We start from the raw sequence: 24,154 nt of genomic DNA on the forward strand, positions 1-24,154 counted from the left end.
CAAGATTTTAACGTTTAATTAATATACAAAATGTTATAACAAACATACAAAATATTATAAATTTTATAAAAATACATATATATAATACTTTTAAAGAATTAATATTTTTTATAATTGCACAAAATTCTTGTTAGAAAAATTATATATTTTTCTGAGTAGCCTCAGAAAGTAGATAACGCGAGATTATAAGTCTCTGGATTTGCGCAGTACCTTCATAAATTTGATAAATTTTTGCATCTCGCATCAATTTTTCTACCGGATATTCGGTGTTGAATCCAGCACCACCGAAAATCTGTAAATAATTTCGAATATGAAATAGTTACTTTTACTTTTTAAAAAAGACAAATATATTGTATAATAATAATATACTTGAACAGCATCTGTTGCACATTTGTTGGCTACATCACCACCATAACACTTTGCAATGCTAGCAAGATTTGTAGCTATTGGAAGACTACGATCGGCAGCCCAAGCTGCCTTCATCCATGCAAGTCTAGCAGTCTCAACACCGATCGACATATCTGCGAGCATGAATGCTACAGCTTGATGTTCTCCTATTACTTTATTAAAAGCTTTACGTTGTGTTGCGTATTTTATAGCTTCGTCAAGAGCTCTTTGAGCTAGACCGACAGATGAGGCTGCAACCTATGAAAGAAATAAGAAACAACATTTGAATATTACAGTTTATAATTGATTATCTTTAAGAAGTATTTTCATTATCATACCATTGGTCTAGTTCTATCAAAAGTTTTCATAGCAATCTTAAATCCTTCGCCTTCTTTGCCCAAAACATTTTCTTGTGGAACACGGACGTCTTCGAATGTTATCATTCGAGTATCGGAAGCTCTTTGACCCATGTTTAGTTCCTGTTTCATCACAAAGTAGATTTATTTTGTAATTCTAAAAAATGTAATGAAAAATAATTTATTAAGAACAAACATTACTTTTCGACCAGGTGTTACACCTTCATACTCGCGTTCTACGATAAAAGCTGTGAAAGCTTTAGCAGTTGGAGTTTTCGGATCAGGATTTGTCCTTGCTAATAGAAAATACCTATATAAATGATTATTTTATATAGTGAATATAGACATAATTTAATGACAAATAAATTACTGATAAATTCAATATACCAATTGGCAACACCTCCATTTGTTATCCACATTTTTGTTCCATTAATGATCCACTCATTTCCTTTCTTTTCAGCTTTTGTTTTAATACCTGCAACATCTGATCCAGCTCCAGGTTCGGTAACACAATATGCCTATAATTTTTATATTGTAAATGTATTCAATTATTAGGAATTAAAATTTGATTATCTTACAGCAACAAGTGGTTCTTCGATAAGTCTTCCAAGATATTTTTTGTGCTGTTCTTTTGTTCCAAATGCAATTACAGGAGCTTGCTGTAAGAAATTTTAAATACCATTATTTTACGTAAATAGAAATATTGCAAAATGAACTTACACCTAATCCTGATCCTTCTAATGCAGTTGATATTCCTGTACAGCCATAAGCAAATTCCTCTCCAACTAAACAACCTTCAAAAGTACCAACGTTCATTCCTCCTATAATAATAGTTCATATATCTATAATTTAACCCTTAAAATTTTATATTTTTTAAATTATATAAGTCTGTAACAATACCACAATGTTCAGGAATATGTTTATTTAATAAACCCAAACTCCATGCTTTCTTCAAAATATCCCATGGATATTTTCCACTTCTATCATATTCAGCAGCTACTGGAATGATTTCTTCTTTTGTAAATTTGCGAGCCAATTCTTGCATTTCTCTTTGCATATCATTTAGTTCTAAAGTGGGTATTATATAATAAAAGATATTTTTATTTTTATAAATATAACTATGTTATTGTCATATTCTGTTTGTCGTACTAACCAAAGTTATATCCTATAGCATAATCAGATGTTGATGAAAATGTTCTCATCACCTTTTGATACGTTAGACTTTTCATTATCTAAAAAGGCATATAATATAACATTAATATCTTTAACAGCTCAAAAAACAATTTGCAGGGTTTGCACAATAATGAAAGTTATACATATTTATATCACCTATGGCATTATTTAACTTTTGTATAAAATTTCATGTCTTGTAAAGTACTTACCGTTCGTGAAAACATTTTGATGTTTCTTTGTTTTTACTTTTAATTTTAAGAAGTTCTTTAATTTCAAACTTTTATCGGTATTGTTACTTTTGAACGTATTGAAAATTCACAAAGTTTTTACATAAGACATTTACTTTAATCGAAATTTTTATCAGAATATTTAACAAATGCTGCAAATCACCGTCCTTGCAGACCAAAGTACATTAACGACTACCAACTATCATTACTTATGAAATAAATACCTAAAATAATTAATATTTGAACAAATAAGACTATGTTCATAAATATATTATAACTTACTAATTACATACTTTATTAACACTGTATGTTATACATAGAGCTAAAGTATATGTATATTGTAAATCTAGTATAAAGCTTTGGAAGTAAATAACTCATTGGTTATTTTAATATATGTTATAACCTTTTTCTTTTGATAAACATATATTTGTAGATTAAGCATGTTTCGCAGTTATAATTTCTCTTTTATACATGAGACTTATTTTGTAACATGAAATCTTAATATTGATAAAAATATTTAAATACTAATTTTATATACATGAGAAGGCGCGAAAATTTGGGTCACTTCTTCGATATTTAAATATTTTCGGAAGATTTAAGAAATGCGTTAAACTAGATTTAAATTACTTAATAATTTAATAAATGTTTATTTAATTAATTTACGAATAATAAGTTGTAAAAAATATAACATTATTTATGAACAAAATAACAAGCTATAATCGTTTAAATCCTCATAAGGAAGGGAAATGAATCTACCAGTCGATGTTGAATCGTCTTTGTCGACCAAGTAATTAATATTTTTATGTGAAAGGTACAACATGAATTTAAGCTAATGTATGTAGAAAAGTAGTTGTGTGTTAATTAGTGTAGTATGTATGCTAATTTCATTTTTTTGCTATAATAATAACTGAAATTGACAAGCGACTATTGCAATCTCTCCAGCATGAAGATAGATATTCATCCATTAACAAACAATCCTACAGCAGCTTGGCGTGAACTGTCACAGCAGCAAAAAGTGATTAAAATAAATACCAAACTTCCAACAACTGAAGCAGCAAATGATAAAGTAAAAAGTTCAAATTACTTGTTATCATTTTTATTACAAACATCCGTTGAATCTAACCTATAATAGCGAATATACAAAACTCGTATGGTATTATAATACTAAGGGTAAAAAAAACAATTTATTGTAGTATTTCATTATATTTTAGCTCCGTGTTGTTTGTATGAGTGATACTCATTCATTAACACCATACATAAAATTCGATATACCCATGGGAGATGTGTTTATACATGCTGGAGATTTTACAAAATGTGGTAGTTTACAAGAAGTCATAGAATTTAATAATTGGATTGGTAATGTCAAACAAAAAAGCTCATTTTTTTAACTTGATAGTATTAGTTGATAATAATCATTTTGTTGTAGGTAATTTGCCACATAAAAATAAAATTGTTATAGCTGGTAATCATGAACTTAGCTTTGATCCCACATTTACTCATCCCTTTTCTTTACAAACCAGTGGAAATCGTCAAAAACATACAGGGACCAGTATTCTTGACGATATACCCACATTAGGAATGTCTAAAGATACTCTTGCAGAAGCAATACAAACTGCGAACGTTAAAGAATATTTGACAAATTGCACTTATTTAGAAGATTCAGAAACTATAATACATGGAATAAAAATATATGGTACCCCATGGTAAGTATTTATTTCTGTATTATAAAGACATTTTATATATCATAGTTTTCTAATAAATTTTTTCTATACTTCAGGCAACCAGAATTTTATAAGTGGGCATTTAATGTACCTCGTGGAGAAGCATGCCTTTCAAAGTGGGAAATGATACCATCAGACACAGATATTCTTGTAACACACACACCTCCTGTAGGTCATGGAGATTTATGTTGTAGTGGCGTAAGAGCTGGATGTGTTGAGTTACTTTCTACAGTTCAAAATAGAGTTAAACCAAAGTATCATGTTTTTGGTCATATACACGAAGGTACAAAATACAATTTTTTTTATTCCAAATGAATTACATGCTTATAATTTTTAGGGTATGGTATCTCATCTGATGGGAAAATCATATATGTAAATGCATCAACGTGTGATTTAAATTATTTACCAAGTAATCCACCAGTAGTCTTTGATATAACATTACCACCTGAACATTGTAAATCATAAACAAAATTAAAAAGTATAACGATAAATTTCGTTACGTTTCTTATGTACAAACATATATAAATTTTAATTTATTTATTCGTATATTTCTATAAATTTTTTGTATTACACTCTTATCTAAAAAAAATGAAAATTACAAGGCAGATGTAAAAAAAATTATGGATAGTATTGTTCACTTGAAGATATTAAAAAATTGTTGAATAATTGTATTAATCATATCGAGCAACAGCGACAATGACAGAAAGGATGAACCAGTTGATAGACTACGCGGAACCCTGCACATCGAACAGTGGAATATGTAGGTTGTGCCTTCGCGTAGATAATCGTTTAATATCGATATTTGACGGCGGAGAAACTTCGAAACAGTTACGTTCTCGCATTCGAGATTGCTGCCCCATAAGGGTAAGTAGTTTCCCCATACCTTTTACGTTACAATTTTTATTCTCTCTTTCTTCACCGCTTCATCACTGCTTTTTTCTTATTCATTTCTTGTTGTTTTACATGTTTGATACACGATGGTTTTATACGTAATTACATATATATACACATGATACGGATTTACGACGCACTATTCGCTTATAACTTTTTTATATATACGCATATATTCGGATTAGCTGTTCGAAGACGACAGACTACCAAAGACGATTTGCCGCGAATGCGAAGGGAAGATAGCCGTTACATTCGAATTTCGCGAACAATGCAGAAAATCGGACCGCGTCTTGAGATTACGGTACGAATCATGCCGCGCAAACAGATCAATTTCTATAAACGAATCCAATTGGAAAATCGGTTCGGTAAGTAAGATTAATACTTAATCAATATTGTGTAAGCTTAATACAAGTTATTTTTGGAAACTCTACGAAAGCACCGATTAAAAGATTACTTGGTAATTATATAGAAGACGGATTTTAACGCTTTTCTAATGTGTCACGATTGTAGGATCGCGGCATTGGAAAGCCCGAAACGATCGACTCGAAAGTGCAAAGTACGTTCGAAAAAGAACAGGAGGAAAATTCAAATTCAACGCATTTTTGGCAGAAATCGGAAATCGTATGTGGCGAAGATGCGAAAGCAGATGGAAAGACGATGACGAGATTGTCGCGACTTCAGCGTGTCGAGCGATGTCACGTTGAAGAAGGAAAAAGTGAAAACAACGAGGAAAATCGCGTGTCGAAAGAAAGCGGTGGTGATGGCGGTGGCGGTAACGTGTTTAACGTGCAAAGTTACAGTGATACTGTGACGTCCGTGGCGACGCAAGTACGGTATCTATGCGACATTTGCAGTAAAACGTTTGCCTCGAAATCTGGACTGCGATTTCACTTGAAATCGCATGATGCCGTAAAGTCTTATCCCTGTCGATACTGTGACAAAAGATTCGTGATTCCCAGTTACACGAAGAGACACGAGAAAATTCACACAGGTGACAAACGGTTCGTCTGTCAGTTTTGTAGCGCGACGTTCGCCTCTTCGAACGGTTTAAAATATCATTTGAGACTGCATTCCGGCGAGGCAAATTATCATTGTGAAATTTGTGGCAAATCTTTTTATCGAGACAAATATTTAAAGGAACACGTATTCACCCACACGGGAGAAAAACCATATGTTTGTAAGGCATGTGGCGCTTCCTATGCAAGTTCTGGCAGCTTGTTCGTTCATAAGAAACGATGTAAGAATAAGTAGAAGATATAAGTAAAATAAATAATATATATATAACATATAACATATTACATATAAAGATTATCGTTCTTTTATACACACGTGTAATATATATATATATAAGAACAATAATCTTTGACCCTACTGAATTTCATCGGGATCGGTACCGCATTCCGACGCTATGATTCCAATCCTTGGGCATTCCGATGATGATGATGATGATGATGATGATGATGATAATGATAATGATGCATATTAAATAGCAAACTCGTTTCTTTCGCATTGATGCAAAGGGAAGGGGGATTTCCGGTAAGGAAAAGAAACAACTTGCACAAGATAGTAGCGTAAGATGCAAAATGGTTAAAGTAATAAAGAAGTAAACACCAAAGGAAAAAGTAATTTATTTATTTCGTACAAGGGAATAATTAACTGTTATCGTATCAAAATAACAGTTTTTTAGAACGCTAATCATGGCGACATCTAGTTTGACTCGCGATTATTTTCGTTGACGATTATACATATAGGGGTATATAGACGTTGAAACAGCTGGAACGAAGAATATTTTCCAAGGGACAAAGTCGCGAATAATAACGGCGATAATAATTAAAGAGGTAGCGTACCCGGGCGATCTATCGTTTGAGTTCGAATATCTGGACCGCTTACGAGTAAACGAGCAGCTGCGATGCGACGATTAACAAAAGTCTTTGGTATGGAAAAAGAAGGTGGTTCGATATCGAATCGAATCGAATCAAGTAAAACGCTATCGGGATCGACAATCAGAGTTTCTGCGTAAAGACATTTCCGATGAAGCGATTGACATCCATCGATTGGTGTCCGATCGGAACCATGTAAGACCTAGGGAATATTTACCGTTGAGGTTGGCGTGTTGGCATCGACTAAACCACCATCCGCCGCGATAGTTTCTCGCGCAATGAGTCGTGCTAGCATCCATGTCTCGATCTTTCGCGCTGAAAGACATACCGTTCTGATAGGAGAGAGCGTCAGTTGCGTTTCCGGAATACCCGTAAACATCTAGTCTGTAACCGGTCTCCTCAGATTCGACCCTGAACGACTGATATTCCGCGCGCCAACGTTCTCCGTAAATGTCCAACATGTCGATTCGAAGGCTGGTGCAGTTGTCACCGTGATCGGTCAACCTGTGAAGGATTTCGTTGCCGATCCAATACTCACTAACCGGAGAGCCGAACCCGACGGAATAATCGTTCCAGTTTCGATCAAAGTCGAGAGTCCCATCGATACGACGCGCTATCACCATCCAACCTCCGCGACAAAACACCAACATCGGTCTGCCCCCTTTGCCTGCTTCCGAAAGTCGCAGCCCGTCCATAGGTTCGTTCGCTGTCGTCTGCTCGCAATCGCCCGTCAAATTCTTTCCAATTAAATGATATCGATCCTCCAGGTGTTCGAAACTCGAGAACAACGAATTGTCGGATAACGACGACGATGATGACGAGATGGTGGTAGTAGTTGTGGTTGTGCTTGTGGTTATGGTATCCGACGCGATACTCGACAAGTATCTTTGAAAATCAGTCGTCGAATGGACACCGTTTAATCGATCGATCGCTTCTTGTTGCTTGTCGCTTCTCTCTTGAAGCTTAGACGCGCTTACGCTTAACGCTTGCACGGTGCGACGTAAATTGCTTAGCTCTTCCCTGGTTAACGAAAGTTCAGCCGCTTTTCGAGCGGCATTTACATCGAGCCGTGTCAATTCTCTCCTCGTGAACGAGTTGTTCGTTTCCATAGCATCCTCGAGAGTTCGTAACGAGTCGATCAGTCGTGAGCCAAGCGATTCGTTCACCTTCTTCGTGAAAAATCCATTCTCGGTAACATTTGAAATTTTCCGGGACAATTCGACGTGACCCTTTTCCAAACTTTTTATTCGTTTGCTCAAACTCGTCCATTCTTGATTCTCGTACGTGGCGATACGCTTCTCCAACGACGCTCGTCTCCGAGCCGACAACAAAATTTTACGCTCCAGACTCTTTAAACGATCGTCCAACCGCGCTCGATGCCCCTCCTCCTTTCTTTTCCAATATCCGTGTTTTCTCGCGAACCTGCGCCGAGAGGATCGTACACTGTACGACGCGGCAGCTGTAGTCTCACGATCGCTATCCCTTGTACCCATTCCACTAAAATACGAAGTTACCGCTGCTGCCGTTGTTCTAGTCTTCCTTTCCGCTTCTTTTTCTCCTGGTCCTCCTCCGTTACGTTGAGCCACCGAATTTGCCACATTAGCGGAAAACGATTCGCATCTAAGAGACTTTACCTCAATTTGCATGGAATTCAACTGAAATTCAAATTATATCGTGTTATTAAACATTACTATCAATTAGTTTCGTGTTATCCGCGTAACGTAGTTCTACACGTTTCAATAGTATTCGTTCTAGAATAGACGAAAATCTGTCAGGAATTTGCTGAGAATCGCATAGAGGGAAAGAGACGACAGCGAGAGGCAGGATATAGGAAAAGATATAGGAAATAAAATACAAAGGACGAGAAAAGGGCGGAATGTAAAAGGGACTGAAAGAAAGGGACCGATGAAAATGAAACCGATAGCCAAGCAAAACAAAGACGAAAGTTTTGAAGAGCAGCTGCAGAACGATGGAACGATCTGCCACTGAAATCGATTTGGATTGGCTGACGCACGAAGCGGCTGGAAACAGCAGGTGTTTCGGTTTGTCGGCATTCTACGTGCACGATGGACGCGATATATGTATAATACTTACGTACATCGAATTACAGCGTTTCTGCAGCTGTCTTAAAACGAGGTAACAAAATATATGTATGTGAGTACTTATAGCGCACAACCATTTGCGATCAGGGATACGACGAGAAAGGGGTGGGGTTGGTAGGAAGGGAAGAAGATGGTAAGAGAAAAAGGAAGAGAAAAAAGGTAAGGAAAAGAAGAGAAAGAGTGGCAGATGCGCGTGCGATCGATCGGGCACGAGCAGGTGGCCACGCGGCGGACGCACAGGATAGCAGAATGGAAAAAGAGAGAAAAAGAAAAACGTAAAGCTCGGGAGAAAGTGGAAGTGGAAAGGAGAAGGATGAGAAAAAGGGGACGCGGCAACGTTACCTGACTGGCAATGTCGGCGCAGGTGCGAAACAACAGACTAAAGCGTTCCTTCATCGCAGCGATATCAACGCGAATCGTTCCGAGAATCGCTTCGATTTTGGCGATTCTACCGCCGAGATTTCCAATTCCTCTTCCAACCGCAGCTACGTCTCCCTTTAATAGAGACAGCTCGCCTTTCATTCTCGATCTCTCGGCAAGTTCTTCGCTCGCGTTTCTCGTACGAAGAACTTGGGCAACTTCCCCTTGAAGTTCGGTCACCGCGCTTCCTAGCCATCTCACTCGCAACCTTTCGTTTTTCGCCTCGTTCCCGTTACCGCCACGTAGAGAGATCACTTCCTTTCTGAGAACGAGAACACACCACCACCAGAGCAGAGATCCTGCTCGTTAATTGGAAATCGACCAGCTATGGAGCGCACGATGCAACAACAACAAACCAACAAACATTTTCTTTTACCTCAGTTGTTTGATTTCGTTCTTTAGAACGAACAACTCTGTATTTTTCTCGATCGCACGCTTCAAGCTTGCCTCGAGAGCGTTGTAATCCTGTTGTCGATGATCGAGAAGAGCGTTTACTTGTTCCCGTAGCGACCTTATAGCATCGGAAACATTTTCATCGCCGTAAATTTCTTTCCGGGTAATAATCGCAACCAACGTTACGCACAACAGCCAATCTTTCCTATTCATATTTCGACTGATCGCGTTATTAGCATCGAACGTGAAACAGCATCGATCAACTACAAGGACCTCTTTCGTTATTAGATATGACCTGCGGATCGACGCGACGATAATTTTTTCTTTTGCGATCGTCAAACGTCGAACGTAACCGACTCGACCACCGAAACCTCACTGACTTAACCGACAGCCGCCCTACCAGTTTTATATCGTCCTTCCCATGAAAGGTTGGGGGTAGAGAGCACAAGGAGCAGGTGTCCGCTTGCTAACGCAGTCAACGTGCTCCATGGCCATGCATTGTCTCGTGCCTGCAAGCTGTGCCGCCTTCGTCACACCGTTACCGATCCTTTACCGTTCAACATTCTTCGGTTCGCCGAAATCTTCACGAATCATTAACGGCGTTCTACTTATCGATTAAAAAATTATATTTCCACATGGCCATACGTTGCGGGCCAATTTCATTACCGCGCGTTCAATTTCGTCGTAAGACGGTTAATGAAAACAGGAAGAGTAAATCGAGTCAGAGAAAACTTGTATATATACGTATCTCATTTCCTTTGGTGTCCGTTTTTATGTACGTAAATCAGAGGATAATAGTTTATTTAAAATACAACTGTTACCCTGATAGAATCTAAAATTTGTATACTTTTACTGGAAATATGCACGATCCCGCACTTACGCACTTTTCAGTTGCGGTGTCGAGTCTAGTATTACATACGTATATTACAAACACCGATGTGATTCAATGCGTTGTCACTCTTATATGTCATCTCTACTTTGATCGAACAATCAGTTTCCAAAGCTAAAAGCATTTCTTTTGATTCGTCAAATCTAACGTAATCCTCGAACATAATCTTTCAATTGCTACATCCTTGAACTCGCACCATTTATCGTCATATTCTTGATATCCATTGCGTTTTATCGGAAGACGCTAAGGGCAAGGATGTTAATAGACGATCGAACGATATAACTTTGCCGACGAAAATATATATATATCCTACTGAATGGAACACGGTCGTTACCATGGTGGAGTACACACCCACCTCCTTTCAATAAATTACGATAACATATATATATATTATATGTATATATAATATATATATAACTGTTGGCACATAACTTGAATTTCGATAAAATTTTTATATATATACTGTTTGACCGCTTTTTATATACGAGTATATCCTTACCTATGGTAAAATTCTATGTACAGAAATAATAAAAATACATCATTTCAAAATTTCGCGATCTCTATGCTAACACGCGATAGTATTAAATAAAATGGCACTCTCTTTCGTTTCCATGATGAATCGATCACGCACACACAGTCGTACATGCACACGCATAACAACTTTTTCTTTTTCATAATCATTCGACTCAAGTTCGATCGCACATTGACATCGTGCATATTATGGAAGAATCGTGCTTTGTTACGAATCAAGTTTTTAAGTTTGTGCGGATCCATAAGTTCCTGTTGGTGGCCGATACAGTTTCGGAAATGTTAGTATCTGCAAGCTATTGAACGCGTATTTCCGAATTCCGATATTTTTCCACGTATTTTCCCGTCGACATCCTTCGCTGCAATTAGAAACAAGTATTCTCAGTGGTACTGTTTACCGTTTATATATTATTAGGAAACAATGGTTACTGCTATCTAGATGAAATTTCATATTCGATACAAGAAATTAACCTTCGCATACAGTCGAGCGCTCTGATGTATTCGTGTTCGGCCAGGTGATATTCGGCGGTCAAGATGTTCACTTGCTCCAGTGTTACTGACATCCCGGTGCGATCTTTTGCGCTTTTGCAGCTGGTAAACCTCAAACCGCGCATTCTCCGACAAATTTGTGAGGATAATTGTAACACCTCCACGTTCTTGTTTACTTTGGCCTGGACACTTGTCTTTAGATTCGTCATCAGTTCTGCTAACGTTTGACCGAGCGGCGATCTTGCGCCAACTAATGAATTAAAGTGATAAAGCATAGAGGAAAGGTGAATGAACGGAAAGTGTAGCGAATCGAACATCACTGTACTATGCATTTAGATACTAAGATATTAAGAAAAACGAATAGAAGAAACTTACGACGTTTTGACGACGTTTCCGTTGGCAAATTCAGTTTCTTGAAACGCAAATAATATTCGTTCAGTCTTTCGAAATTATCCATATTGCTTTTTTCCTGTGGTTTCGTGGTTCCGAGACTCTCCGCCAGAGAAGCCATTTCGTTAATACCGACGTTAAAGAAGACCGGGGTAACATTGAAGGAAATCGTTTGCCTAGAAGAAGGAACTAACGGCAGCAGAGAATAGATCGCATCCGGCACAGGAAGTACCACTGTTAATGCTGTTCGAGAACCCAGTACTCTTGGTAATGGTTGTTGAAACGGAGCGTTACAATTTCCCTCGAACCTGAAACGTTTGTGCGAATATTTATCGTTGCAAAATATATTTATTCGCTTGTATGTATTCGGGATTCGTCAATATCCGATTGTCATGAACAGCTTGAATTAATACCGGGACAGACGACAATACTAACCTCGGTTCAATTCCACATCTGGTCAGCGTGAAAGTTACGGTATGCATATCTTCTACCGCTACAGTCATGTCTCCCCACATATCTATCTCGTCTCCGTAATAACTGACAAGTCCCTCGAACGAGACCAGAGGACCAAGGGTGGTCAAGATTAGAAGAAACATGGGATCGGGTCTTTGACACCAAAGCTTTGCCATCAATCCCGATACCAAGCTAGTCAACTGAAATCATGATTGGAGATTATTACATGTATCGTTATCCAACTGTTAAGTAAAAGAATCGTCGACTGATGAAGTGATCGAGGGAAGCGTAATCATCGAGTGAAGAATAGTAGAGACAAAAAGAGAAGTAAAAAAAACTTACGGCTTGACTAAAGCATACGTCTCGCCTATACCGAACGTTACAAGCGCGTTGAGCCATTTTCGGATCCTCTTGCACTCTAAATACCGAATGCGTCAATCGAGCAGTTTTCAGCAATCCATCCATAGCTTGGCGTAATTTTTTCATACTCGGCCTGAGCTCGCTAGTCCAATCGACGATTGAGGCAAAATCTAAGCCTTCGGTGAATTTGTTCCTTTGTCCCGAATTGCTTTTAATCATTCGCGTCATCGAATCGACAGCTTGGCACACTTTAAAACAAATACAATACTGTGTTTACTCGTATACACGAACCAAGAATAAAATTATCGATTTATCAATCAACAATTTTCTAATTTGTCTGTTCTTTTCTTTCTTTTATACATTTTCTTAGACTAGATTTAAATATTAAAAAAAAAAACGTGATTTTTACATCCGCAAATACGTAAATATAATAAGATAACGAATCGTGATTCTCACGCAATAAAAACACTAGTTAAACGATAGGAATCAAAGTTGCGAAGGATTATCGACAATCTAGTTTTTTACCTTCTTTGGCTTTAGAAAAGGCTGGTATCTTTTCCGAACCTGGACTCGGTTGTTGTCGAAAATTCGAACGATTTTCCACAGATGCATCGAGTAACTTGCTCGACTCGTCGTTATTCTTAATGTCGTTTTTCGGTTGAATCGTCACAACATGAACAGTTTTGCTACGATTAGTCGGAGCGCATCCTTTCAAGCTATGCGATCTGCCTACGATATTTTTATTCCGCAACCGTACAGCCGGACTACTACATCTTCCACAAAGAAACTTGACTTTCGACACTAAACACATTACACTCGCCTCGATATTTAATTGGGTCAGATCCCACGGCTCGGGTTCATCAGTAGGTTTGTAGTAATTAGCAGACGGTGAATTGCACATCTTTTGAGTATCTAGGAACCGTTTGCATGGATCAATATCGCCTTTGATATCCGCCTCTCGTTCCTCGTTGTCCTCGCATTTGCTAGCATTTGTAGCCAAGATAGTATCGCTAACGACGGGATTGATCCCACTGTCGTTGATGTCATCGGCGTCGTCGTTGACGTTTCCACTGGTCGACGTTTCTGCGCAAGTTTCGATAATTTCCGAATTTTTAGCATCGTTTTCGACATCTGGAAAAATAACAAAATTTTCTTCGTCCTTTCCATCGGTAACGTTATCTTGATTAGTGGTGTTAACGTGATGGTTCACATAAACGTGTTCGTTTTTCGAGGGAAACGAGGCCGTATAACCGTTTTTCTCGTTCTCTTTCGTCCACAGATCTCTCACACATTCCGGAGTATCGGGTGTAACGAAATCGTCAAAGTCCGGACTTTTCAAGTCAAAGTTCAACTGTTGCGTAATTCTTTTAAAAGGAGACAACGATTGGTTCGTTTTAAAGTCTAAATTCAGAGAGTTTTCGTTCGAAGTTTCATGAACCTTGGCTACTTTGTATTCCTCTAGAAAAGTTAATGCTTCTTCGACCAAGCCAGGATCCCACAGACTGAGCAAAATTCTGGTCTTTGTGATCATGTCTTCGCAAATTGGTAACATTCCACTGGTTTGTTTGTCTTTCGCGAGTTTCATCAAAGCACGCATAGCGTCGACAACGTCTCGCCGGAGTTGCTTAATTGCTTGAATAGCATCGTGCGCCATTGTTATCTTCGATGTTCCTTGATACAACTGATTGCCACGCGTTGGCGATTCTTTTAGCGCTTGCAGTAACCTGTCAAACAGTATACAGTCAACAATATGAGGATATATTCTACATATTTACCTAATTATCTATCGATCTATCCATTCTCTGATTTACTCGTCTTTCGATTCTATATATAGTTTATATATAAGTTACCTAATGAGTCCACCGTTTTTACTTTTATGCGAATGCGCAGTGAAAGCTCCGACAGTGATAAAATCATAAAATCCGCATCTGTTTAACGTATCGTTATGCACCCACATTCTTTGAAGGTGTAAGTTGACAGGTGCAAATTCGAGCGTCCTATCGTTTCTGCGTGACGATCGCTTGAAATAACTTCCTAGAGATGTCATTATTTCAACGATTAGTGAGGTGCACAAGGTAGGGCGTTTCATATGGTAAGCGTTTTCGTTTACCTTTGAACGCGGCCAAATTCTCTTTAGCTTGTGAATAAAGATGTAAAAGATGAAGATGGCGATCAAGCAATTCGATTTGCTTTGTATGCCAGGGCTCTCGTAGTTCACCCATGCCGGCTACTTCTTGCAGCAGTTCTTTCTCTTCTTGAATCCAAATTGCACTGTAGAAATGGAAAAAATATTTTCTATGTTATCTACTTGATTCGTCCAGCAAGCTTACGCGAAACAAAATGTTATGGTAAACGAGAAATACTCACAGTAAATGCTGTGGGAATTGGAAACAAAGTTTACTCTCTGCCATGATTTCGTGTACACAAATATCGCCGCCTAAACCAGAGTGAAACCTGAAAGGACGATGCACGTGATTCCAGAGAAATGTGACAAAAAAAGAGAAGAGAGAAAGAAAGAAAGAAAAGATCACGCAAATTTAATTTATTATTAAAATTGTACCTGTATGTTTGTATGTATGGATTAGCAAAGAGAAGCTTGAGTTGTCCTTGATGCGGCAACTTGATTTTGGTTCCCAATCTAGGTGGTAGTGATTGTGATCGTCTGTGCGAAAGTACCTAAGAAAAATCAACATATACACACACCGGAAAGAAAGGAACAAAAAAAGGGACTATAGAACATCTGGCGATGAAAGGGAAAAAATTGGCGATAGGTCGATATTTACCTGATGATTCATTCCGCAAGAAGGTTCCTTGGATGGGGTACTTTCTGTACTGTTCCCTCTGTCTTCTGCTTCCAAATTCCACACGTTGATCGTCAAAAAGCCAACGGTTGTTGTCTTTGCTGACTTCAAAGGTATCCTCAATCTAAAAACGTTCGATCACTAGTCAGAGAGGCGATAGAATGGGAAAATTGGTAAGGAAATCGAGGGACGGGTAAAAAAGTCGAAACAAGAGTCGGTCAAATTACCTAGGTGTATCTTGAATCGCATTCAACGTCACGATCGCGCTTCCAATCGGTGTCGCCGTTTGGCTCACGCGTTCCCTGACATCGTACGCGGTTATCCTCACTTTGGTCTCCGTGGTTAGTCCGTCGCTAGCTCGGAAGCTGACAGTCGTTAGAAAACCGGGATTGCTGCTTCGCTATATGCGTTTATGTGTGAGAGAGAGGGAGAGATTGGTATGAAAACTAAGCGATATAACACACTGGGATGAGTTTGTTTAGAAATTTACCTCCACTACTTCGGTTCGCGCATATTTGATCCAAGTTTTTGAACTTTTCACTTGCACATCTACCTCTAGAACTGGATTAGGTGGTCGACCGTGACCGTCGCAAAGGAGGTTGTCGCATGCCAACGATATCTCGCATATCGGTATTTCGGCAGGATCTGAAACAGGTCAAGTCCGACGACAGCTTCGAAACAACTAGAATAATAAATACCTATTAGGAAGGATAGAGTAAGAGAAAGACGTAGATGGCGAACCTGTCGAAATTCCACGTTGCAAGCGTAACATTTGGATGTCGGTGTCGTGTTTGTGCCCACTGAACGCTTCTATGCGTTGCTGCAATGCCAATAACTGACTTCGCATACATTCGTAGCTGGCAAGCTGAAGGGCTTGCAACCAACTGTCCCTCTCCTCGGCCGAATTTGCACCTAACGCTTGGAATAAACCTCCGTCGAATACTGAAATCAATGCTTTCTTGATATATTGCTGCTCATTGATCAGACGTTACGGGAGTCGTTTCTTGAAAAACCAAATGTGCTTACCTATACTGAATCCATACGGGATCTGATTGCTCGGTTGTTCCATGCGAACAAAACATTGTTCCAGTATTATCACACCTAAAGGCTCCGACCATTGTTCCCGTGATTTGAAATAAAACAATAGGTTTCCCCGTAATCTGCACCATCTCTCCAAACTTACTATGCAACAAAGAAGAGCGACAACTCCGTGTTAGTCTGTTAGCGTGTTTTCATCTGTGATGAAAACAGGTATTTCGTCCAAAGTTGCTTTCTTCTGTCTTTAGGAAGAAAGAAACGGGCTAGAAAAGGATATATGTATGTACAATAAAATAGAAAGGGAACAGAGAATGAGGCATAAGTAGCGAGTTGTAGATATTCGACAAAGTTACATTACGCGTCTAAGTAAATACATATACGATATACATGTAGTATCGTATTAGGCCATTTAGTATGTATTAGGCCAAAAGGCCTAAGGTATCAGCCGAACTGTAAACAAAGTACCGTTCAGCATCAATGTACCGTTGGGTCCTTTAAGTGGATAGTTTTCGTGAAAAGGCTGCGTGACCTTGACCACGGGGGTTTCGGGATACCTGCTCCGGAGAACGGGAAAAGGAACAGAGTGTGCAGAGTGTGCAGAGTGTGCAGAGTGTGCAGAGTGTGCAGAGTGTGCAGAGTGTGCAGAGTGTGCAGAGTGTGCAGAGTGTGCAGAGTGTGCAGAGTGTGCAGAGTGTGCAGAGTGTGCAGAGTGTGCAGAGTGTGCAGAGTGTGCAGAGTGTGCAGAGTGTGCAGAGTGTGCAGAGTGTGCAGAGTGTGCAGAGCTTGAATTGGGAAGTCGAAAGCCGCCTGCGAGAATAGAACGTAGAACAGGATTGTAATCATTTCGTTGTTTCGAATATCATATATTAAATCCAAACATCATTACTTGTCCTTTCCTCTAAGACCCATTTGGATACTACATACATGTACATACACATAGGTCACAGAAGTAAATAAATGGAAAGGGATGAGCGAAAATCACACAGGCTGAAGCTGGTTGGCTGCGCTATTGTTTTACGGAGATACGATTTCTAGGCATTCGTCAGACAAGGCAACTATGCAATACACTAGTAGAGTAAAGAACATACATTTATAGAACTAAGAAAGCTAAGAATGCATGCGATTTATAACAATATAGGTAGAATAATAAGATTTATATGACGCGGGACGCGGAATCGTGCTATTCCGTGATTAAGGTGACAAAATTGAAGGAAAATGTTAAAGGAAGACACGCGTACGAGTAAATACGGTATGCAATAAAAGTAGAGTAGCGCCGTGCTCGATGGGAATGGTGGTTGAATATGGCGTGATCGAGGAAAAGAATATAAGTATCGATAAACGTGACAAAAGGACGAACGAGATCTCGATCGACAGAAATCAATTTGAATTGATTCGATTAGACTGAAGTTAGCGCGTAACGAGAAGCGTGTTAATCGCGATTGATCGAGTTAAGACAGTGTGAAGGAGAAAATTTTGGATGAAAAACAAAAAAAAACTCCAATATACCTTTACTCGTACTGGCTGTAACGCAACTGAGGTCTCGTAGTGTCTTATGTGTTTTTCCCTTTTGATATTTGTTGTCAGATTTTTTACCTGTACCTGCAAATTATACGTAGCTACAGGTAGCTTAATTAACGTGCTCTAATATCTGAACGCAGTCGGACGTGGCTGTACACTAAGCGGCACGTTTTCGTCTTTTCATTCCTTGATATAAGCTGTTTTATTCGTCTCGCTTCGAGTCATAAATGCGATCGTATACGTCATACAGTATATACAGTATACATACTACAAGCTACAGTCGAAGATCGAACGCTACCTTCTTCCCACCCGTCTCCCCTTGCCCCTCTCTCACTATCCAATTTTGTTTTCCTCTTTTTCTTATCACATTGCAATACGCGTTGTCACTTGTCACCGCTCTCGAGTCGATCTCGACCAGAAAAACAAGGAACATTTTCAAATAGGTTGTATCGCGGTAGCTTTATTTAGCGAACATAAGCGATTCGATCGAGTCGCAGCGAGACGGTTTCAATCCATGAACGATCGTGCACACGTCCGACAGGAGATTCTTCCATCGATCGACAGTCACAATTTCCAAGCATGCTCGATTCGCAGAAATCAGTTTTTAAAACAAAAAATAGAAAAAGAAAATAAGAATATAATTGACAAGTCCACAATCTCGAAGATAGAAAGTACAATAAATCTACGATGTTAAATATAAAATGCAACATACTATATGTATAAATATATAGAAAAATATGCATATGTGTATATGTATACACAATATATATGTATACATACGTATATACACACATACATATACAAACACAGAATATTCAAGTAGCTACGCGACATACCGAATTCGTTAATTGCCATTTAATGCAGGTATAAAATCATGATTTTGACTTTATTGTGACATCTTGTAAGATGTTCTGGTACCTTGGATAATAGTATTCTAATACATAACAGTATCTTTCAATCATTTTTTCTCAGGCTATTTATTGAAATTAAATGCATATTGTATTAAAATCTAGTATACGCCATCAGAATGACGCGCCGTATCAAAATTGTGTTATTATTATTACTGTTGTTGTTGTTGTCATATCTGTTAACAAGGTAGCGATATTTGTATCAACGTGTATTAATATCGAATAATTTTCATACTCGTCCAGTAGGTGATATTTTAATAAAATCATTAAACAGCTACGGTAAATCTTTGCAACAACAGCAATAATAGCAAGGATAATATCAAAGGGATAAACAAAGGAATAACAATGTAAACGAAACAATGTTTCGCTCTTAGTACGTGTACATGTGTAAACAGGAATATATATGTATTCGATTCGGAATGTTTCGTAGCTTCGACGTGTGTAAGTATGTAATATACGAAAGGTTTTAAATGCTTATGCATTCGATAGGTTTACACGAGAGCTCGACAAATTCTTCGTACTCGGCGGAAAAGGGAGACAAATAGCTTGAATCGCGATATTTGACGCTTGTCGGTTCGTTGATACTTGGGAAATTATTAAAAGAGAAAAAAAAAAATGATATGATCATTTGGCTTATACAAACGGCAGTGACGTCAGCGTTGAAGTCAGCGGCGAAGGTGAGGGCAGCAATGGCAATAGCCGCGTAAATCGGTGACTGTAAACGGGCGTCCTATGTTATACACGCGAGCATTGTACGAATCTCACAAAACTGAAAATCTCAATAGCTGATAATATATGTACGTGATGCGCGAATCGTATCCTTTTGGAAAACAGATGATAGGTTGGCTCTATATTAAATACAAGACGAAGAATTTGCGTATCACGTGAGTTTATTTTCAATGATCAAATATACAATTTAGATAAGGAAAGAACATGCGTTGATTGGAGCATTTAAAATTACATGTACAACGTACAATTGAATCGATGAAAAAATAGGCGACCAAACACGCTAATATTATTTCTATTTGTCAAGGACTAAATCTGATCACTCACTCTCAGTTCTGCGAAAGAAGCCTTCTTGACGTTCGCGTACATACAATATACCCTCCTTCTCGAATTTCTGTGAAGGTTGCGTAGCCAGGGTCAACAATTCTTGCTTGTTAAACCGCATCGCGGAAGGCACCCGTCTACTCGTGGGTAACTTCCACGTTATCTGCGATCACGTACTCTTCTTTCTTGTTATCTATCAAGAATAAACATTTAATGACACGTGTATCGCATCTTTTTCTTTCACGGTGTTACGTCAAATTTCCAAAGTAAAAAACGAAACGAAATGGAACGGAACATGGAACGAAATGGAAACGAAACGCGGAATAGAACGTAGAACAGTGGAATAAAACGAAATGGAAAACAAAGTCATCTAATCCTTATTCCTAATTCTACTGAACGCGAACGAATATAAAGATCAATCTCTGAAATCTATAACCTATATTGTCCCATACACACCTTGTGCTTTTTTCTCATCTTTTTCCATGTTTCTCCTTCTCCCTAACCCCCAATCCCCAACCCCCCTTCATATAATCGCACTCCACGCTTGCATTTCTTTTTCTTTTTATGTCATTATTATCACTATCTCCGCAATAGCATGCATTTTGAGAGAAGATATATTATTTATCGAATCGTTTAATCTATCGAATAAGTAATGAAAAGTAGATAATATTGATCACTGGGGACGTAAAAACGAAAGTGCAGAACAAAAATAACAAGCGATGGAACCGCAAGCAGATATATTGTACCGCATCTTCGTGTAGGGAGTATGCTCTAATATCCTTCCGAAAATTATTCTCAAATAATCCATTAGTTTCTCCTCGCCGTAATTCGCCTTGTCGAATGTATATCTTGTTCCTAGTACCAAAATCACTAGTGAGACAACTAAATCACACTAATCAGATTTCAAATATATCACGTTGCGATGGCTATTTTCATGCTAATATGAAAATAAAAAAACATGCTTGCAAGAAAATGCGAATGCACCAGTAATCTATCCAAAGATCAAAGCTATTGGATCAAAATAACTATCGAACGAATGTGAAATGAATGTGTACCGTATTTCGCATCTCGAAACATACGACGTACGACGTACGACACCTATCAACGACTATCAGACAAAGGAGCAAGTGGTCGCGGCCATACTGTCGTTTGCTTCGTTCGATCTCGGTATCTTTCGTGTATTAACGAAGATTTCCGATTCAACTCGAATACCTCCGAGTATGCTCTAATGTGCTCGACAAAATTCAATAGCACTTGCCAATAATTTTCAATACGTTTCTTTGCTAACTTTTTTCTATATTTGATACAACAATCTACTTGTTTGTCCTATACTAGCAACCAAATAAACCGACAGCATTTTCAAGAGATCTCAAAATTCACACGTAATTAACAGACATGAATTCACAATATATGAAGTCAGTTGATTAATTATATTATATGTACATAAATAAATCCTGCAACATAGTAAAGAAGCATGGAATCATTCCTATCCGCATCGAAAGCAGTCTTGGTAAATTTCTGTTTTGTTTTAATTGACTTGCTGTAGTGAATAAAGTTATATTTTTCGTGAATTGTAACAAGACAATAATATACGTGTTCACTTCTACTAAATAAGTTAAGTACTAAATAATAGTATGTAGTATATATAATAAACTAATGTACTGCATTTGGATAATTTACTTATATCACTAATTATTACTTTTCTCTATTTTTCCATATCATTAGTTTCATCGTAATTATTCCTTTGTTATTATATTTATATCGCATTAAGAACATGTTAAAATTAATATTGATATCAATATCTATTTATATTTTAATATCTATAGTAATAATTTGATATTCATCATTTTTCGTCTAAATTTATACCATGTACATCTATAACAACGTAGATGACGAGAAAATTGTAATTACATTCTTCTTAAGAAAATTTTGCCCAAACAAATTAATACCACAAATTGCAACTATAGTTGGTAGCAGTTATATGTGACGTAATATGTAACAGATAGTTTCAGTTTGTATCTTCTGCGCGCCAATTCTCTGAGACATTTAAAATTGTTAGTCATTAAAAAATTGAAATATGTTATCCTATTTTGCTTAAAAAAGATAAAAAAGTCGAAATTATTGTATTATTTAACTGGTATTAGATAATAAATTGAATATGTGTGTAGAAAACTGAAAATAAATTTGAAAAATATAAGATATTTAGTTATTTATCAGCATAAATTGTTATTTTGCGCAACTATATGTAAAAATGAATTGAAAATGAAAATCCAAAGCGGACAAATTTCGAAATATACAAGTGAAAGGGATAAACACTGGTGGATAAAATTATTGAATGATAATCTAAGATATCGGTATAATAGGAATAAAAATTTTTTTATAAAAAATTTTTAGAAGAGACAAAGTAAATATTTAACAAGGTATTGGTTTGTATATTATTTTAGTCGAAGCCGCTAGCTTACAAAAGAATCTGCATCGTTTTGGGTAATGAATCTTGCGATTTAGACTCTGCCGTATCGGCATTGATTCAAGCTTTTTCTGAATATTTAGACGGAATTAAAAGGAAGGAAACTGATTTAGCGGTTATTCCGTTGATGAATATATCCGAAAGAGAGTATCATGTAAAAACTGAAGTCGTATTCTTCTTGAAACGTCATAACATACCTTCCAACTTGCTGACATTTCGGTAAGTTACAAGATTTTCTAACAAATGTTATAGAATGAAAAAATGAAAGTAAATTGTATAGATAGATGATCGTATGTATATTATAGGGATCAAATAGATTTGAAAGCTTTAAAGGAGAATGTGGAAACGAAATTGGAACTGGTGCTCGTTGATCATCATAACCTTGCGGACGAAGACACTTATCTAATGGATTCTGTAGTAAAAATAATCGATCACAGACCACAAGACAAACGGTGGCCGTGGCCTGGTAGAGAAATACATCTGGAGAGCGTAGGCAGTTGCGCGACGCTAGTGGCGCGAAATTTATTCGATAAACATGCAGAAATAATAGACTCGCAGATATCGAGTCTTCTGAGAGGTAAGCAAGCAAGTCAGCAAGCAAATAAACAAGATTGCTTTGATTAAATTTTACTCGAATATATTATTCAGGCATCAAATTGATTTTGCGTTATTTAAACGTAATCGCTATTGCAATTTTTATAGGTCCAATCTTGGTCGATACTTGTAATTTTTCAAAAAAGGCCGATCGTGCTACCCCCGTTGATGTGGAAATTGTGGAATCTCTGGAAAAAGTTGGACTATCAGATCTAGATAGAGATAAAGTGTTTAACGAGATCGTCAAAGCAAAATCTGACATTAGCGAATTGACTATCGATGATCTTTTGATCAAAGATTTAAAAGTAATTGTTGGCATACCGATTGTTGGATTGCCTATGTTGGTGAAGGTAAAAGCTAAAGCATGCACGTATTTCCTTCTTTTACATATGAATTGTAATTCGTTCAATTTGCATATCGCACTTTAGGATTTCCTCGATTTACAAGGGGCTCATCTAGAAAGTCTTGGAAATTTTGCCAAATGTAAAAACACTACGATCGTCGTTCTAATGGGAATGCAACTTAATGCGCAAGAAATATCTCGAGATATCGCTGTTTTTTCGTCTCATGCCAATCGGCTAAGAGATAAGGTTAGCACAATCTTTCCGTTTTTATTTTATTCGATCTGTCGATAGAGATACGATCTTGAGTCAATTTTACTATTAACAGATAATAGAAGCTTTAATGGCGTCTACGCAACCATCTCTCGAATTGAGTTTGATTAGAAAAATTCACCAAGAAGATGGAGATGTTAATTTGTTCCTTTATGAACAAAGAAATCTACGTGCCACGCGAAAACAAATTTTACCGATCATTCGAGATACCGTTTCGTTGGAGTGTCGATGCTGAGTAACTATTCGTGATAGGATCTCTTGCTTGAAGTTGAATTTGTAAAGACAAAATGCGAAAGATTATAAGAAGTCACATTTCAGATGGCAGTGTCAGTTCTTTGAGTTCAGTCTTTCAAATAAATGAAATAAGAACAATAGGAAACAAAATGACTCTTTTTACTTTAAGCTAAGTTGTTTCGAAACTCCTTAATTTAAGCTAAGTTGTTTCGAAACTCGTTAATTTAAGCTAAGTTGTTTCGAAACTCGTATTATAAATAACCAACATATT

The 24,154-nt window shown here is 37.5% G+C and overlaps 6 protein-coding genes across 15 annotated transcripts; 3 read left to right on the forward strand and 3 right to left on the reverse strand.

Annotated features, from left to right (window-relative positions):
• Positions 1–2,530, reverse strand: LOC126921390 (probable medium-chain specific acyl-CoA dehydrogenase, mitochondrial). Of its 2 annotated transcripts, XM_050732954.1 has the most exons (11): positions 2,437–2,530; positions 2,126–2,367; positions 1,897–1,975; positions 1,644–1,811; positions 1,464–1,564; positions 1,322–1,402; positions 1,131–1,261; positions 945–1,053; positions 726–866; positions 370–645; positions 1–292 (listed from the first exon to the last, which is right to left on the reverse strand). In XM_050732954.1, the coding sequence occupies exons 2-11, from the start codon at positions 2,138–2,140 to the stop codon at positions 140–142; spliced, it is 1,254 nt and encodes a 417-aa protein (XP_050588911.1). In that variant the 5' UTR covers positions 2,141–2,367; positions 2,437–2,530; the 3' UTR covers positions 1–139. The 2 variants fall into 2 exon arrangements, with proteins under 2 accessions (XP_050588911.1, XP_050588903.1); XM_050732946.1 differs by lacking the exon at positions 2,437–2,530 and having other exon boundaries at positions 2,126–2,389.
• Positions 2,531–2,826: 296 nt separating this feature from the next.
• Positions 2,827–4,355, forward strand: LOC126921445 (metallophosphoesterase domain-containing protein 1). 4 transcript variants are annotated; one of them, XM_050733052.1, is made up of 6 exons: positions 2,827–2,954; positions 3,086–3,209; positions 3,355–3,499; positions 3,570–3,846; positions 3,921–4,147; positions 4,202–4,355. In XM_050733052.1, the coding sequence occupies exons 2-6, from the start codon at positions 3,087–3,089 to the stop codon at positions 4,327–4,329; spliced, it is 900 nt and encodes a 299-aa protein (XP_050589009.1). In that variant the 5' UTR covers positions 2,827–2,954; position 3,086; the 3' UTR covers positions 4,330–4,355. The 4 variants fall into 4 exon arrangements, with proteins under 4 accessions (XP_050589009.1, XP_050589031.1, XP_050589013.1 ...); XM_050733056.1 differs by having other exon boundaries at positions 2,845–3,012; XM_050733064.1 differs by having other exon boundaries at positions 2,846–2,977.
• Positions 4,356–4,360: 5 nt separating this feature from the next.
• LOC126921420 (zinc finger protein 846-like) lies at positions 4,361–6,210 on the forward strand. Of its 2 annotated transcripts, XM_050732996.1 has the most exons (3): positions 4,368–4,728; positions 4,941–5,120; positions 5,266–6,210. In XM_050732996.1, exons 1-3 carry the CDS (start codon positions 4,561–4,563, stop codon positions 6,004–6,006), a joined length of 1,089 nt encoding a protein of 362 aa, XP_050588953.1. In that variant the 5' UTR covers positions 4,368–4,560; the 3' UTR covers positions 6,007–6,210. The 2 variants fall into 2 exon arrangements, with proteins under 2 accessions (XP_050588962.1, XP_050588953.1); XM_050733005.1 differs by lacking the exon at positions 4,941–5,120 and having other exon boundaries at positions 4,361–4,728.
• A 161-nt stretch (positions 6,211–6,371) lies between these two features.
• On the reverse strand, positions 6,372–10,187 carry LOC126921318 (protein scabrous-like). Its single transcript, XM_050732818.1, has 3 exons — positions 9,534–10,187; positions 9,080–9,419; positions 6,372–8,290 (listed from the first exon to the last, which is right to left on the reverse strand). Exons 1-3 carry the CDS (start codon positions 9,761–9,763, stop codon positions 6,743–6,745), a joined length of 2,118 nt encoding a protein of 705 aa, XP_050588775.1. The 5' UTR covers positions 9,764–10,187; the 3' UTR covers positions 6,372–6,742.
• A 147-nt stretch (positions 10,188–10,334) lies between these two features.
• On the reverse strand, positions 10,335–20,120 carry LOC126921101 (inositol polyphosphate-4-phosphatase type I A). 4 transcript variants are annotated; one of them, XM_050732351.1, is made up of 17 exons: positions 19,978–20,120; positions 18,005–18,097; positions 16,487–16,642; positions 16,202–16,402; positions 15,951–16,105; positions 15,688–15,860; positions 15,443–15,584; positions 15,220–15,335; positions 15,027–15,113; positions 14,770–14,930; positions 14,510–14,693; positions 13,185–14,383; positions 12,642–12,907; positions 12,282–12,499; positions 11,832–12,154; positions 11,439–11,706; positions 10,335–11,326 (listed from the first exon to the last, which is right to left on the reverse strand). In XM_050732351.1, the coding sequence occupies exons 1-17, from the start codon at positions 20,093–20,095 to the stop codon at positions 11,194–11,196; spliced, it is 3,993 nt and encodes a 1,330-aa protein (XP_050588308.1). In that variant the 5' UTR covers positions 20,096–20,120; the 3' UTR covers positions 10,335–11,193. The 4 variants fall into 4 exon arrangements, with proteins under 4 accessions (XP_050588308.1, XP_050588316.1, XP_050588332.1 ...); XM_050732359.1 differs by lacking the exon at positions 18,005–18,097; XM_050732375.1 differs by lacking the exon at positions 18,005–18,097 and having other exon boundaries at positions 16,487–16,638; positions 19,978–20,110.
• Positions 20,121–21,219: 1,099 nt separating this feature from the next.
• Positions 21,220–24,033, forward strand: LOC126921411 (exopolyphosphatase PRUNE1). 2 transcript variants are annotated; one of them, XM_050732981.1, is made up of 6 exons: positions 21,220–21,484; positions 22,525–22,660; positions 22,747–23,018; positions 23,144–23,385; positions 23,464–23,625; positions 23,705–24,033. In XM_050732981.1, exons 1-6 carry the CDS (start codon positions 21,412–21,414, stop codon positions 23,882–23,884), a joined length of 1,065 nt encoding a protein of 354 aa, XP_050588938.1. In that variant the 5' UTR covers positions 21,220–21,411; the 3' UTR covers positions 23,885–24,033. The 2 variants fall into 2 exon arrangements, with proteins under 2 accessions (XP_050588938.1, XP_050588933.1); XM_050732976.1 differs by having other exon boundaries at positions 21,338–21,484; positions 22,419–22,660.
• Positions 24,034–24,154: the final 121 nt, after the last annotated feature.

The sequence above is a fragment of the Bombus affinis genome, chromosome 1 (assembly GCF_024516045.1).
Source record: "Bombus affinis isolate iyBomAffi1 chromosome 1, iyBomAffi1.2, whole genome shotgun sequence".
NCBI classification, from domain to species: domain Eukaryota; kingdom Metazoa; phylum Arthropoda; class Insecta; order Hymenoptera; family Apidae; genus Bombus; species Bombus affinis.